General features: G+C 43.2%; 1 protein-coding gene across 3 annotated transcripts in view; it reads left to right on the plus strand.

The window, feature by feature from the left end:
- lrba (LPS-responsive vesicle trafficking, beach and anchor containing) overlaps positions 1-14,494 on the plus strand; it is a 301,696-nt gene that overhangs the window by 97,047 nt on the left and 190,155 nt on the right. For 2 of the 3 annotated variants that reach the window (XM_080449815.1, XM_080449817.1), the window contains exons 30-32: positions 8,860-9,041; positions 12,071-12,155; positions 13,698-13,831. In XM_080449815.1, the coding sequence (XP_080305941.1) occupies positions 8,860-9,041; positions 12,071-12,155; positions 13,698-13,831 (401 nt within the window). The remainder of the gene's footprint in view (positions 1-8,859; positions 9,042-12,070; positions 12,156-13,697; positions 13,832-14,494) is intronic. The other variant, XM_080449816.1, reaches the window with a different exon arrangement.

Genomic DNA, 14,494 nt, shown 5'->3' on the forward strand with positions numbered 1-14,494 from the left:
ATCAGTGATCATCTCCATCTAACCAGTGCATTAGTACAGCAATGCTCCCACTGCATTTTGCGCCCACACACCCTCGCCAAAACATGTCCCGCAACACGCTCGCACGCACACACACAACCTATGGTTGTTAGAACGGGGAGTGTAGAGAGTGAAGTGTCCCTGTTTGTCCTGTGATTTATTTATGAGCAGAGACCTGCTGGATCTTTCCCATCTCCTACCACAACACACACACACACACACACACACACACACACACACACACACACACACACACACACACACACACACACACACACACACACACACAGCCTTGTCCCTGTTATGACAAGCCAGTGTGCAAATATTTGCTGACACTAACCAGACGCTAAACAGTGTCATTGTACGTGCATAGTGATTTAGGCTTCACGGTCAGGGAGAACATGCAAGTGTTAGACATGAGGATAACATGGTGGATCTGTTTGCATTCCTGTGTGAGAGGTGGACATGACGATGAGTCAAATCGCACAATGAACAACTTGCTGTGCAGAAGGATTACAAAGACAAACACCATGTTTTGTTAGTATTTTTGCCAGACCCTTGGGGGTGGCTGGCCTGTAGTACTGAATCTGAATGTCAATGTTGTTTTGTGACCGACTTCCCTGATGTTGAAAGATGCATGTGCATATTGTATAGTTGACTGTAAGGAAAGAGTCAACAAAACAATCTGTTGGTAACATGCTAGATATCCTACAATCCTGTATGTCTACCTTGCTTCAATGGGCAAATGCCTTTCCAGATATACTAGGTAATGTTAGCTAGCTACTTCCCTTTTGAACTGAACTACCCAAAAAGTTTTGAATCAAATAATAATAATAATTGTAATAAAATAGAATCTGTGGATATTAGACAAATTCTGTAATAGCTAACATTAACATAATTACTAACGTTAAAAATAATTTAAGTTTTGTGGGAAAAAAAATTCTGAAACTTAATATTTACAGAGGAGTGTGCTTATATTTGTACGTCTCCCTCATGCTATCACTCTGCTGCTTTGCATGATGGGTCACGTGTGTTAATGTAGTGTACATTGTTTGTTCACTACCTTTTGAGGTGCATTCTGGATCATTATTAGTCATTCAAACAATGTAAATGCCTAGTAGTCACTTTGGTCACTTTGGTGAAATATACAAGGTTGATGTGAGGCTTGGAGGTATGATACACGTACTCTAAATCCTGGTTCATTTTTACATTTAGCCTGATTTGATTTCAGCCATGATTTGTATTTAGTGAATAAGGCCCATTGAGCCTTTACACTTCAAGATAAATTAGTAGATAATAGAAATGCAAATGTTTTCACATGTATCACACAGGTTTGGTGTAGTGCTGTAGAGAGGCTGCATGATACAGGCCTGGAATACATTTCATGCACATACACACACATTGTGTGACTTTCACTCAGTGGACCAACTGCCTTCAGGCCTGAAGTCTTTGCCCTCATAAATCACTGATGTCATCAGGCTAATGCCCCTCCCTCTCCTGCTATCATCATCCAATCATGGTGCAGGCCAGCGTGGGATGTCATGGGGGTTGATTGGGAAGTTGGGAAGTGTGTGTGTGTGTGTATGTGCACATGCGTGCGTGTCTGTGGTAAGTGAATATCATTCTTGGCATTCACATGCACAGGGTTGCATGAAATGAGGGTGAAAGAGGAGATCAAAGCTCTCCTCTACTGGGGTACAGATGCACACCCACCCACCTCATGATCTCCCCCTCCCTCTCCCTTCACATGAATAAGCCATGAGGTTAACACACAGGATAATGTAGGGGTGCAGGCACGCACACATGCACACACTACACAATGGCTTTAAACCTTTACGCAAAAGGAAACACACACACACACACACACACTACTCACACAAACTCACACTGACACGCCAGACCTTTACGCACTGCATGCATGCACGCGCACACACACACACACACACACACACACACACACACACACACACACACACACACACACACACACACACACACGCTCTCTCTTTCTATCGCTCTCTCTCTCGCCTTCTCTCTCTCTCACGCTCTTAATCAGTGACAGTGAACCACTTTGATGCTACTTCCAGTGCTGGTTTGACTGAAATAGCAGAGATTACTGGAATCACAGTGTTGACTCACTAGACCTGTGTTAGTTAAAGCCTCTGAATTATTCAGCTAGAGTTCCACACACACACACACACACACACACACACACACACACACACACACACACACACACACACACACACACACACACACGCGCATTAACACTCAGTCTTTCACACAAACATAGACACATACACACATTTAACACTGCAAACACACAAGCATGCACACACTTCTGTTTGTGTTCAAATTCATGTTCACACGCACACACACACACACACACACACACACACACACACACACACAACCCACTCGCTCTCTCCCAGGCCGCCCTGGGCTGCTGTTAGTGGGCTGAACAGGGCTGTTGACGGCTGATTAATCGACTGGGGCGTCCTACTCAGGATAAGTGTGGCTAATGACCTGCTGAATAATTTACTGGGCCAGAGCTGGAGAACAGATGGAAGACCAAACACGCATGCACATACAAACACACATGCACAACTATATACTCAAATAAACTCGGGTACTGTAATCAGACACACACACACACACACACACACATACACACACACACACACACACACACACACGCACACACGCACTCTTACTCTGCTTTATTTAGGTATGTACATGTATGTACTGAAGGTCTGTACAGATGGACCTTCATATATCCATGCAGAAATTCGTGAAAACAAACACACACACACACACACACACACACACACACACACACACACACACACACACACACACACCAGCCTCTGGCATAGCAGCGTAGTTCCATCACCAGGGGTCTACGCTCCCTCTCCCTCCCCACTGTCGACACCTCTCTCCTGGGGTGCTTCACGTCACCACCGCCCCTCTCCCCTGATACTAGACCACCACCGTCCCAACCACTGGTCACTATCTGAACACAAGACCAGCTCACCAGATCCTACAACAGTCTGACCCAACACTTCAGCTGATTTTATAGACCATATTCAGATGTAATGGAGGCCATTTTGATCTTTAGCCTTACTTAGGGATGGTGGGGTAACCATGTCGCTGAGGGTCCCCCGAGTATAACATCAATTAACTCATTCCCTGCCTAGGACGTAAAAAACGTATTTTTTTCCAATTACCAAACCTGCCTAGGACGTAAAAAACTTTTTTTTTTTTCTTTTTTTTTTCAATTTGACCCAAAGACCAAGGAGATATGATTTTTCGAAGATCTAGACTCCCATCCACTTCCTTGTTAACTTAAAACTTAAAAAATCTGTTTTTCGGCTCCTGAGTACTTATTTTTTTTCAATGAAAAATCTCTGGCAGTGGGCAAACGCGGCCAGAAATAAAAAAAATATTATAAAAAAATAAAAATAATTCAATAAACAACTTAACGCTACCGCTAGTGTTTGGTCCATGGGGCGGCCATAGCTGAGTGGCACTGGTTAGTGAGCCCGCCTAGGGAGCCAGAGGCCCTGGTTGCCCCAGGTTCGATTCCAGGCCAGACCAGCATATGTGTCGATGACATGAAATTTGTCCCTGAGCAAGACTCTTAACCCCTAATTGCTCACAGGTTCTCATTGGAAACAAGACCGCAAGGACTTTCATGAACAACCTGTTAAAAGGAATTATCCTTATGGTACATGGTCACAGCCACAATGTGTACATTGAGGCAGGGTATCCAGATGACTACTTCATTTGAAGTGCCCTTGAGCAAGATGCTGAACCGCTCTACTTGCTCATGCTGACTCTGGATCAGTCACTTAAATGTACAGTACAGTACAGTACAGTGTGTTTGTCTGGCTACAAGCACTGACTCGACTTCAGCAGAGTTTCAGTTGTATGTCTTTGCTGTCGGCCAATAACCTTGTATCTCTTGTAAATGAATGCCATACTTTGTCATACAACAGTGTCGTGTAAAAGTATCAAAAATAGCCAATCTATAAGCTCGCAACACGTCGTGAGCTAGAATATCTGCTATCAAGCTACCCTAATAGAGGAAGGCGTACTTCGTTTATCTTGCCGCCTACTACTAGCACACCAGTGGTGCAAAAGCCTCCACACTATGCACAGATATACTGCACGCCATGGGAAATCTAATAAACTACATTTCATGCTTGCAACTTTAGTATTTACCCTACAGTTTGTATTTGTATGAAACTACATTATTGCGCAATAATTATTGCTCAATACTTATCAGTGCTCCTACGCAATATGCGTCACATTGTTCCAGTTACACAGTGCATGCTTGGACAATGCATGCTTCGTTCAGAAGAAATCCGAGCTAGATGTCTACAAATCCTAGTATAGGAGTGGAAGAAAGTGAAGTTTTTGGGGATGACGTCACATCCGTCCATTCCTTCTATCAGAGTCGAGGGATCATCCCTCTATTCTAATCCTATATTAAAATTGTCTTAAGGGAGGACAGGCGGGTTGGACCACGCCATCACACTCATGTCACCATGACTCAGTCATAACCATATACAGTACCATATAGTGCTGCACGATTCTTGCTCAAATGTGAATCACGATTTTCCTCCATAAGAATAGAGATCACGATTCTCACACGATTCTCACACGATTCTCACACGATTCTCTTGTAAATGTAAAAATATTAAGCAAAAGAAAAAAAAAAAAAAAAAGTCATTTAAAATCGAGATCGCATAGGTGTCTGAATCGAGATCACGATCTTTTTTCGATTAATCGTGCAGCACTAGTACCATATACTAAGGAGTTCCCAAAGCAGCTACGCCCAAATATGGAGTGTGTTGTCTAACCTCTGTGTCATCATGGCATCAGGCACAAACAAATCACTCAGCTCCACATATGATTGATTGAATACTTTATTAACAGTTTTCAAAGACAAGCACAGGGAAGTACTGTTCAATACGAGGTCTTTTAAGAGGATTTTAAACCCAAGAAAGCACAATGGCTTGTTTCCATTGGGGTCCTTTTGTACTGGCCACAAAAGGGGCCATGCCCATATATGGCCATATATTAATGACATCAGTGATCTCGATTTATGCCCATAAAAGCGACAAGGACTGACAGATACAGAGATCTCAATATATGGCCATATCAGTCGGCTCGGCTGTGCAACGTAGGTGTGAGGGCCGCGTAGCGGCCTGAACCTCTAGTTTCCATTATTTGTGAAACATTTTGAAAGCGGTTGAATCCATCTGTGTATTTCTATATATTTTTTTAGCTTTTGACTAAACAACAATAACTACAATGGGTCCACTGGAACACAGGATCTTTTTCCATTTCCTGAAAAGTAACGTTTTTTTTTACCTACAGGAACACAGGATCTTAACTGAAACCAGGAAGCACTGGTTGTTTCAGCGAACTGTGTTTTATAGAGATGTGTGTGTGTGTGTGTGTGTGCATGCGCACGTGCATAACCGTACGTGTATGACATGAGCATATGCATCTACCTCTCGTGCAGTTAGATATATCAGGGTTGTAACTAGTGCCATCTTTTGTGCATCTCCGTTACTCCGGCAGTATAGATCACTCCCATGTTCTAACATACACACTAACTTTTAATACATCTCATCTGCTGCCTTAAATCAACCTGGAGCAGCCTTTGATACCTGGGCCAGCTTTCTGTCTGTTTGTCTGTCTGTGCTACTGGGAGCCAGAGCCCACTCCTGCAGTATGTCCTACCTGTGTGTGGGTGTGTGTTTGTCTGTGTGTGTGTGTGAGAGAGGGAGAGAGAAAGAAAGCGCATTTTATGAATGTAAAAAAAAGACTGCGTATGAACGTATGTCTCTGTTCTTAATGCAAATGTTTTTCAACATGTCTGTGTCTAGGTATGTACTTGTATCTTTTCATGTGATGTGCTTAGGATGCATGCATGATGTGTGTTTGTGTGTTTGTGTGTGTGTGTGTGTGTGTGTGTGTGTGTGTGTGAGAGAGAGAGAGAGGGGGTGCCTGTGCTCCCTGTGTCAGCACTGATAAGCAGCACCAGGCCTCTCTTTGATTGTGGCCAGTGGTCTGTCAGAGCCCCTGCTCTAAACTGACAGCTTATCTCCATACTGCTTCCACTCCTCTTCAAGTCTCTCTCTCTCTCTCTCTCTCTCCCCCCCTCCTGTTCAGCTAGAGACAGGTTGACTCTCATATCACTGTAGTAATAAAAACAAAATCTAACCTTAGTTTAATTGGCGAATGTTGTCTGACCATGGAGACTAACACCCTGCTTCCCACACATGCTCAACTAGGAGCTGCCCAGTAGCCACAGACTTTTAACAGGTGGACGCTGAATAGCTCCACTGGAACAATTTAGGGGTCAAGTGTCATTTTGGAGTGCACACTGACAGTAGCAGTTTTTTTTGAGGGATGGGATCATAATAAAGGTAGTTGCTCCTGAACCAGTAGTATCATACCTGCCAGAGCTGTGCAGAGCTGATCTATGTTCAGGTAATTCAATGGGTTGTGTGTAGTCATTATGTTTGAGATGGTTAGTTTTAGGGCTGTCCCCGACTCAGGATTTATTGAGTCGACTCAGAGTTGCGGGTTTAACGCAGAGTAGATAGTCGTTTTATAAGGTAAAAAAAAAGAAAGAAGAAGCATGGAGCAAGTGCTAGCTGCTTTAAAGAGTAAACGCTGGCTTTTTTAGGGTCTGTGTCCTCGAAATGCTTCCAAACTTGCTGTTTTCACTTTCGCTTTCCACCTGCGATATAACCACTCCTCCACTTCTTGCAACGCGTGCTACTCCTGCTAGTTTACCGCACATGCACCCCCCCCCCCCACAAAAAAAAAGAAGTCTTGACTCAAGGAATGCGAGTCGACGTCAGGCTCCTCGCCCGACGCGTCAACTTTTAGGGGACAACCCTAGTTAGTTTCAGGTACAACTTCAAAATGGCTGTGGTTAAGCATTGGGTTACAGAAAGTTAAGTTAGATATATACGTTTTGTTTTTTTTTATCCCACGATTTTGTAACCCTACTTTTTACACCCAGTGCCAATTGTCTATGTAATCCTGGGCACTACCTTCCCTCTGCTAACCTAGGGAAGGGAGGCCAGGGCCGAGCTCATGCCTCCTTCAATGCATGAGAGCCAACTGACCTTCTTGTCACCTGACAGGGGAGAGTTTCCCTGGTTAAGACGTAGCGTGTGGAAGGAACACGTTATTCCAACCAGTTCCCTTCCCCTCCATCAGGCGCCCCGGCTGGCCAGGGGGAGGCAGTATAGTGACCAGGATTACTGCATGTTTTTGTGAGGGTACCTACCCTAGGAGACACGGGGAGAACATGCAAACTCCACACAGAAAGGCCCTTTCGCCAACCCCACCTAGGGTATGGGCACTGATGACGCGGAGGAGAGAACACACCCCCAGCGCCCACTGTCCCCTGCGGGAATCGAACCCAGGACCTTCTAGCTGTGAGGCGACAGCACTACCGACTGTGCCAAAGACCGTGCCAAAACCTTTATAAGTTTATAAAGGTTGTGTTCAGGCATTAGGTTAGAGATGGTTGTTGATGTCTGTGACGTCGGTCATCTATTACATATCATAGACATATGTGTCCATATTACGGCACGGTTTAAGCCCGATCCGACTATTGTTGACTTCCATCAGAAAATTATTAAAGTCAAGTGCTTAAAAAATATCAAATCTGATCAAAATTGTATGTGGAAGTACTTCATTGGCCTACTGGTACCGTGCACAAGAAAAATGACACTGATCGGTCCAGCGGTTTGTGATATTAGCCCTGGACAATCACACAGACAGACACAGAGTCTCACAGACAGACCCTCTCGTAAGACTGCTCTGCCTCTTACAGAGCCCCGTCATAAAAACGAATCTATAATCCATGTAATATGGTGTCATTAAAATTATTGGGTCCGGACTTAACAGCCAGCGCAAAATCTGGGCCTCAATACAAAACCCATTAAGAAGTTTTACTCTATAGGATAGTATCAGACAGATATAACAGATTACCATATTATCCTGCATGACTGACTGCTGCAGGGAGTCCATTGATTGGACGGAAGATGGATGTGGCCATTCCGGAATATTCTGTGTCAGGAAAATGGTCTCCTAATTACTCTTCCTCTGCCTAATGGGCTGCTGTCCCACATGGTTGCTGTTCTGACCACCATGTGCAGAGTGCCAAAATCAGCGCTTTTCTCACACAATAGTCCTACAAAGTCTCTAATTTGTATATTTATGCTCATATCATACATATTGGCAGTGGTGGAAAAAGTACTCACATTTTTCACTTGAGTAAAAAACTGCAATATAGAAATACTCCATTACAAGTAAAAGTCCGGAATTCAAAATGTGCTTCAGTAAAAGTACAAAAGTAAAAGTACTCATTATGCAGAATGTCCCATTTCAAGTTTTCAAATGTATGAACTTCTTTTGAAAATAGCAGATCTACAAGCAGATCTACAATGCGTCGCCTTGTAGATCGGCTATTTTCAAATGGCCATAAATGTATATAGGGCTGAAGTGGTTAATGTTTGTTTTGTAATAATAATCTAAATCTACAAAGTAACTAAAGATTTCAAATAATTGTAGTTGAGTAAAGAGTACAATATTTGGATCCAAGATGTAGTGGAGTAAAAGTATTGGAAATTGGAAATACTCAAGTAAAGAACAAATACCTCAAAATTGTACTTAAGTACAGTACTTGAGTAAATGTATTTAGTTACTTTCCACCACTGTATATTGGTTTGCAAACAACATGTTTCGCACTAGGTTTCTTCAGGTTCGTCGCCATACAAACGGTGATCTGTTGTCTTCTTACAGGAGTGTTATCGTGGGCCCCAAGAAAGCGGGCCTGACTCCGTCTCCAGGCTCCTCCTCTGCTGCTACAGCTGTCCCATCGGCCACTGCGGCGGCCTCCGTCTCTGGCAGCACGACCATCAACAACGTTGCCGTGGTTTCTGCTGGCGATGCTTCCCAGGTCACCTCAGCAGAGTCCACAGCTGGTGAGTGTGTGCCACACAACCTACAGTGGTTGGCTCTAACACTAATCGCACACGCACACACACACACACACACACACACACGCACACGCACACACACAGATGCATCTATAAAGCCTGATATACTGCAGTTTACAGTTTAGGCATTTAGCAGACACTCTTAATCCAGAGCGATTTACACTAAGCAAGGACACAAGATAATACATCAATAATACATCAAATGCATATAAATAGTAATCTAATAATAAAGTCATACATAAGTAAACCAATAATCTAATAATAGCTAATACATACGTAAACTAAGAACCTATCATCAGCCTACATTGAAACTATACACACTATAGGATGCCAGGTCAACAATGACCTGGCATCTGTCTATATAACCAACCTAATAGAATCTACAGCCTTGGCGCCCGCTGGCCTAGTGGTCCAGGCGCATACCGCTTACGCTGGTAATCCAGCTTGACAGCGCGTCGTGGGTTCGACTCCCGATCTCGACGACCTTTGCTGTGTGTCACCCCCCCATCTCTCTCCCCATTTCCTGTCAGCCTACCTTCCTATCAATAAAAGCAGAAAAAGGCAAAAAAATAAGAATCTACAGCCTCTCTCTTCCTGGAAAATTGGCATGCTGAAATAGAAGCCTTGTTCTTGTATAAAATAAATCATTTTGAGCACACAGAAATGGTTCCATTTTATAATGAGCACTAGTGAGGACTAACTAAATGAAGATAAGGTTGAAAATGGGTGACGTACACCTTTAAGTACTATCTTTAACATTTAACATTCAGTCTGTCTATCTGTCTCCAAAAAAAGTTGAAGTTGATGTTACATTGATGACATCTTAAGTCATGATTAGGCCTGCTTGGCACATATAGGCCAGGCCTAGAACCTTGTAATTGCAGAGGAAGTGGAATATATTGGCCTGTATTCATAATATTCATTGATGATGAGTGTACAGTATAAACTGTGGTCAGACGGTCAACATTTGCTTTTCTCTTTCATGTTTGAGGGTTTAGTGTATGTATGTATTTGTAGCGTGTGTGTTAATAAGCGCATGTGTATGAATCTGTCACGTGTGTGCGTGTGTGAATGTGTCATGTTTTCTCACTGAGGAGTGTGTCTCTGTGTGTTTAAGGGAGGCGGGGGGGGGGGGGTTACTTGAAAAGAGGGTTTGTGTGTTATAGGAGGATGTGTGTGTGTGTGTGCGTGCTTGTGAATAATGACCACACTGCATGGGCTGCCGCACGAAAGAGAGTAAAGCATGCCTGAGTAAATATGTAGCTGTGTGCGTACGTGTGTATGTGTACATCCATGTAACTGTGCGTGTTTGTGTGTGTGTGTGTGTGTGGGTATGCACAGCTTCTGTCTGTGTTTGTTCAGTGTGTATTAGCTGTGTGTGTGTGTGTGTGTGTGTGTGTGTGTGTGTGTGTGTGTGTGTGTGTGTGTGTGTGTAGAGTGTGTGTGTTTTAGTGAGAGCAGTGGGAGGACTAATGGAGATCAGTTCATTTACTCCTCTCTGTTTGAAGGAGCTACTTCAACTCCAGAGGGAGGCTCCCAGCAGGCCCACATGGCTGCTTAACACACACACACACACACACACACACACACACACACACACACATTCCAGTCTGCTCCACTCTCCTCTCCCTGTCATTCCATAAGAGTTATCCCTGCTTGGAGACTGTCCCGGTTGGAAAAACAAGCTCTCCCTCCCTGCAAAACAGCAGAGGAATCCCCCCTCTGCGTCTCCTGCTCCATATTCTGCTGGGCATTGCCTGTATTTATGAGCCACACTGAAGTGAATTTACAGGCAGATCAATCAAACAGCCACTCTGTACCCTGCGTGTCTCCGTCCCACAAATGCAGTCGTAAAAGCTTCTTTATTTTCAAGTGTAATGAAACGGTCACACAGAAATGTGCAGAAGGAGTTAATTGGTATGTAAACGACCTATGGAATAAAACTAATTGAATAGTAATTGGAGCATTACTTACTTCATATTGCGTTTTCCACTCCGTCTCAGCTGCAGCCGCTGTAGAACTAAATTTTAAAAATGTTGACGTCAAAGAAGTTATAAAACTGGTCGGAAAGTATTTGGTATTAATTTAGAAGTTCTTGTTTTAGTTAAATTAGTTAAATGAACACTGAGGATTCATTCTGTGTAACATTTCGTATGGAACAGCATTGTGTGATATAAATGTATTGTTTTGATATAATATAATCCACAAGGATTACAGGCCAAAATAGAATTAATATTGGTATATGAAGACATTTTTTAATGAATTGAATAAAATCGAACTAAATAGACCCTTAAGGATAAGAGTTAACCACTTAAGCCCTTTATACTTTCATGTACGCCAAATAGCGTAAATGGCTACTGCAAGCTCATAACGCTTCATGATCTTTGGGAGCTTGTAAATCGGCTACTTCAGCTATTTTATTAAAAGATTTTAAATATTTTTGAAAATGTGTGAAAAATCTTGACATAAAAAAAACTGAATTGCTCAAATGAAAACCGAGGACTGCACTGTGTACTTTTCCAGTCAAAGTGGCTCTGAGAGGTGTGAGTGGTACTGCCGTAGGAAGACGTATAGTGCCAGGAGTACATCATGTGTTATCTACACATAAAATTACACTACACTCACAGCCTGCTTGTCCTGCAGGGCCATAAATCCAGCCCTATTCTCTACATTTGAATGGAGACCACTGTATTATTTCATAGAAGGACGTCTGTGCACAGATTTATGGCGCTGCCCTGTCGCTCGCTGGTGTAATGTATTGGTGTGTGTGTGTGTGTGTGTGAGAAAGAGAGAGAGAGAGAAGGAGAGCTACAGTAGAGAGACGGTTGTGTGTTTACATGCATGCATACGTTTGTTTGTTGCTGGGCTTGTGTGTGCATTTGTCTGTATTTGTATGTGTGTGTCTGTCTCTGTCTGTGTATTGCATATTTCTATATTTCTAACTGCATGTGTGTATTAGTAGTTGTCCTGGGTCCAGAGTAGACTAATCACAGAGCTCTCTGGTTTCCTCCCAGCAGCAGGCCAGGGTCCAGCCAGCACCAACCTGCCATCTGTCCCTACCCTCTCCCCTATGACCCAGCACACCGCCCCCAATATGAGGTGATTCATCTTCACACACACACACACACACACACACACACACACACACACACACACACACTGTACGTTTTACATGAAACATGCAGTGCAAGCACAGAAACACACCCACGCAGACATACAGCAGAGGCATACACACTCGCATGCACAGACATAGAAAGACGCAAGCGCACACCGAGACACACAGGACACACAAGACTGCATGATCTGCTTTCCCTTACATCTGCTGATTGTTTTTTTTGTATCTCATAAATGTCTATTACACACATTTATTAAAAGGTTTTAGTTACACTTACATTTCTAGTGATCTTATTCCATTTGTGCTAACTGCACTTGACAATGTTTTATGCTTTTTTATGCTTAAGTACTGTAACAGGGTGATACTGTAGTATTACTTTGTAGCTAACCTTCTCATAGACTAATACACTGGAGTAAAAGTCATTGTAAAATGTCATGCTAGTTGCTTTTCTTATATTTCCTTGAATTGTGTTTCTTTCATGGTGTTCTGTACGTTGCCCACCTCGTTGTGTTTTTGCTGATTGTTTGTATTGTTTTTATTCAACTGTGTATTAACCTACTGAAAGTTATTGTAATTACACAACTAGTCCATACCCGGGGATGTGCGCAGTCAAAGTATTTGCAGACTTTTAGTTATGTATGGGCAAGGCCTGTGTTAGATGTCTGCCTAGCTGTAACAGTTCCAACACACACACACACACACACAGGGCCGCGGACCCGTTGCTCCCACAACCATGAAAAGTTGATGTTTGAGCGAAGCTATGTGTGCTATTAACACAACCTGGATTAGACACACGCACATATGCATGCACGACCCGTCGCCGCGTCGTGGCCCCACAGCGAACACACACACACACACACACACACACACACACACACACACACACACACACACACACACACACACACACACACACACACACACACACACACTTAACCACTTAACCCTGTATACTTCACTGACAGTGGTCCCCCAGTGCTCTATACTTGGTCCCCCCCCCCCCCCCCTCTACAACAACTCTCTTCGCCGAAAATAGGCAATCTACAAGCTCACAACGCTTCACAACTCTGCTACTTTGCAGATCTACTATATTTGCCAATTGTCTGCCTTTTATGACCAGAATAGGTTAACTACTTTTTTGGGTAAAGCACTGCCACTGTTGTCTGTTGTATTTAAAGCTCTATTATGTAATTTTTGTGTGTGAATATAATGTTACTTTGTCAAATCTGTATGGTAGAGTATGTTAATACAATAGAACTTATACAGTTGGGGTGGTTGTATTTGGTCTCCCTGCTCTTCTGCTGAGACATTTAGATCCTGCGTCTAGGTTGGACACGACCTTTGACACGTTCCCGTTTCTGGTTTGACACAAATTTTGACCTGAAGGTCAAAATTTCAATTTCTCCCCAGAGCAAGCAGGCAGCCTCTATTAGCTCAGTGGTAGAAATTTCAGCACTTGCACAGGGTAGAACAAGAACATTATATAGTGCAGCTTTAATGACTGTCTTGTTTCCATGTGTGTGCAGCATCTCAGAGCGTTTGGAAACTGCCCTGGAGAAGGCAGCTCCCCTGCTCAGAGAGATCTTTGTGGACTTTGCACCCTTCCTGTCCCGGACATTGCTGGGCAGCCATGGACAAGAGCTCCTCATCGAAGGCACCAGTGAGTACATTTATCTTTAGCAACAGTAATCAAGGGGTGCAACAGTTAATCAAACAATTGATTGAATCAATTATTTAAAAAAGAATCGATAATTTGCTGATGCTCGGATCAAGAGTTTATTACGAACATCAATAGTATGCATACAGTCAATGGGCATTGGCACAGTAGCCATAATGATACTAATAACCCCGGGACGCAAAAAAAGGGGCAGAGTAAAGCTCATGTTATACTTTTATCCTTTTTTATATGTGTAACACACTATATATAGTTGAACATCAACATAATAATATGTATATCATACATGAGCTAGATACTGTAATTATTCATACATTGATATCTCCACATGTGACATGGCCTGTAAGTGTAATCTAATCCCAGTCTGCTGTTAATCCAGTAGTGAGTTGAGCTCAGATCTGCTGGCCAAGCTTAAGGCTCCCAGAGGAGGGGGCAGTCAAGGTCAAAGGTCAGGCCACTAATAGGAGTGTTTGGGATGTCTGCTGCCACCAAACAAAATGGAAAGTTGATTGATAGCTGCAGCGGGAGGGGTGGCGGGGAGAGTTGGTGTGCGTGTATATACTGCGTGTGTATTCTGCCCATATACACATATGTGTATGTACGTTTGCATGCACAATGCATGTTGGATCACCTGAGTATGCAAACGCA

The sequence above is a fragment of the Gymnoscopelus braueri genome (assembly GCF_963280865.1).
Source record: "Gymnoscopelus braueri genome assembly, chromosome: 2".
Classification (NCBI taxonomy): domain Eukaryota; kingdom Metazoa; phylum Chordata; class Actinopteri; order Myctophiformes; family Myctophidae; genus Gymnoscopelus; species Gymnoscopelus braueri.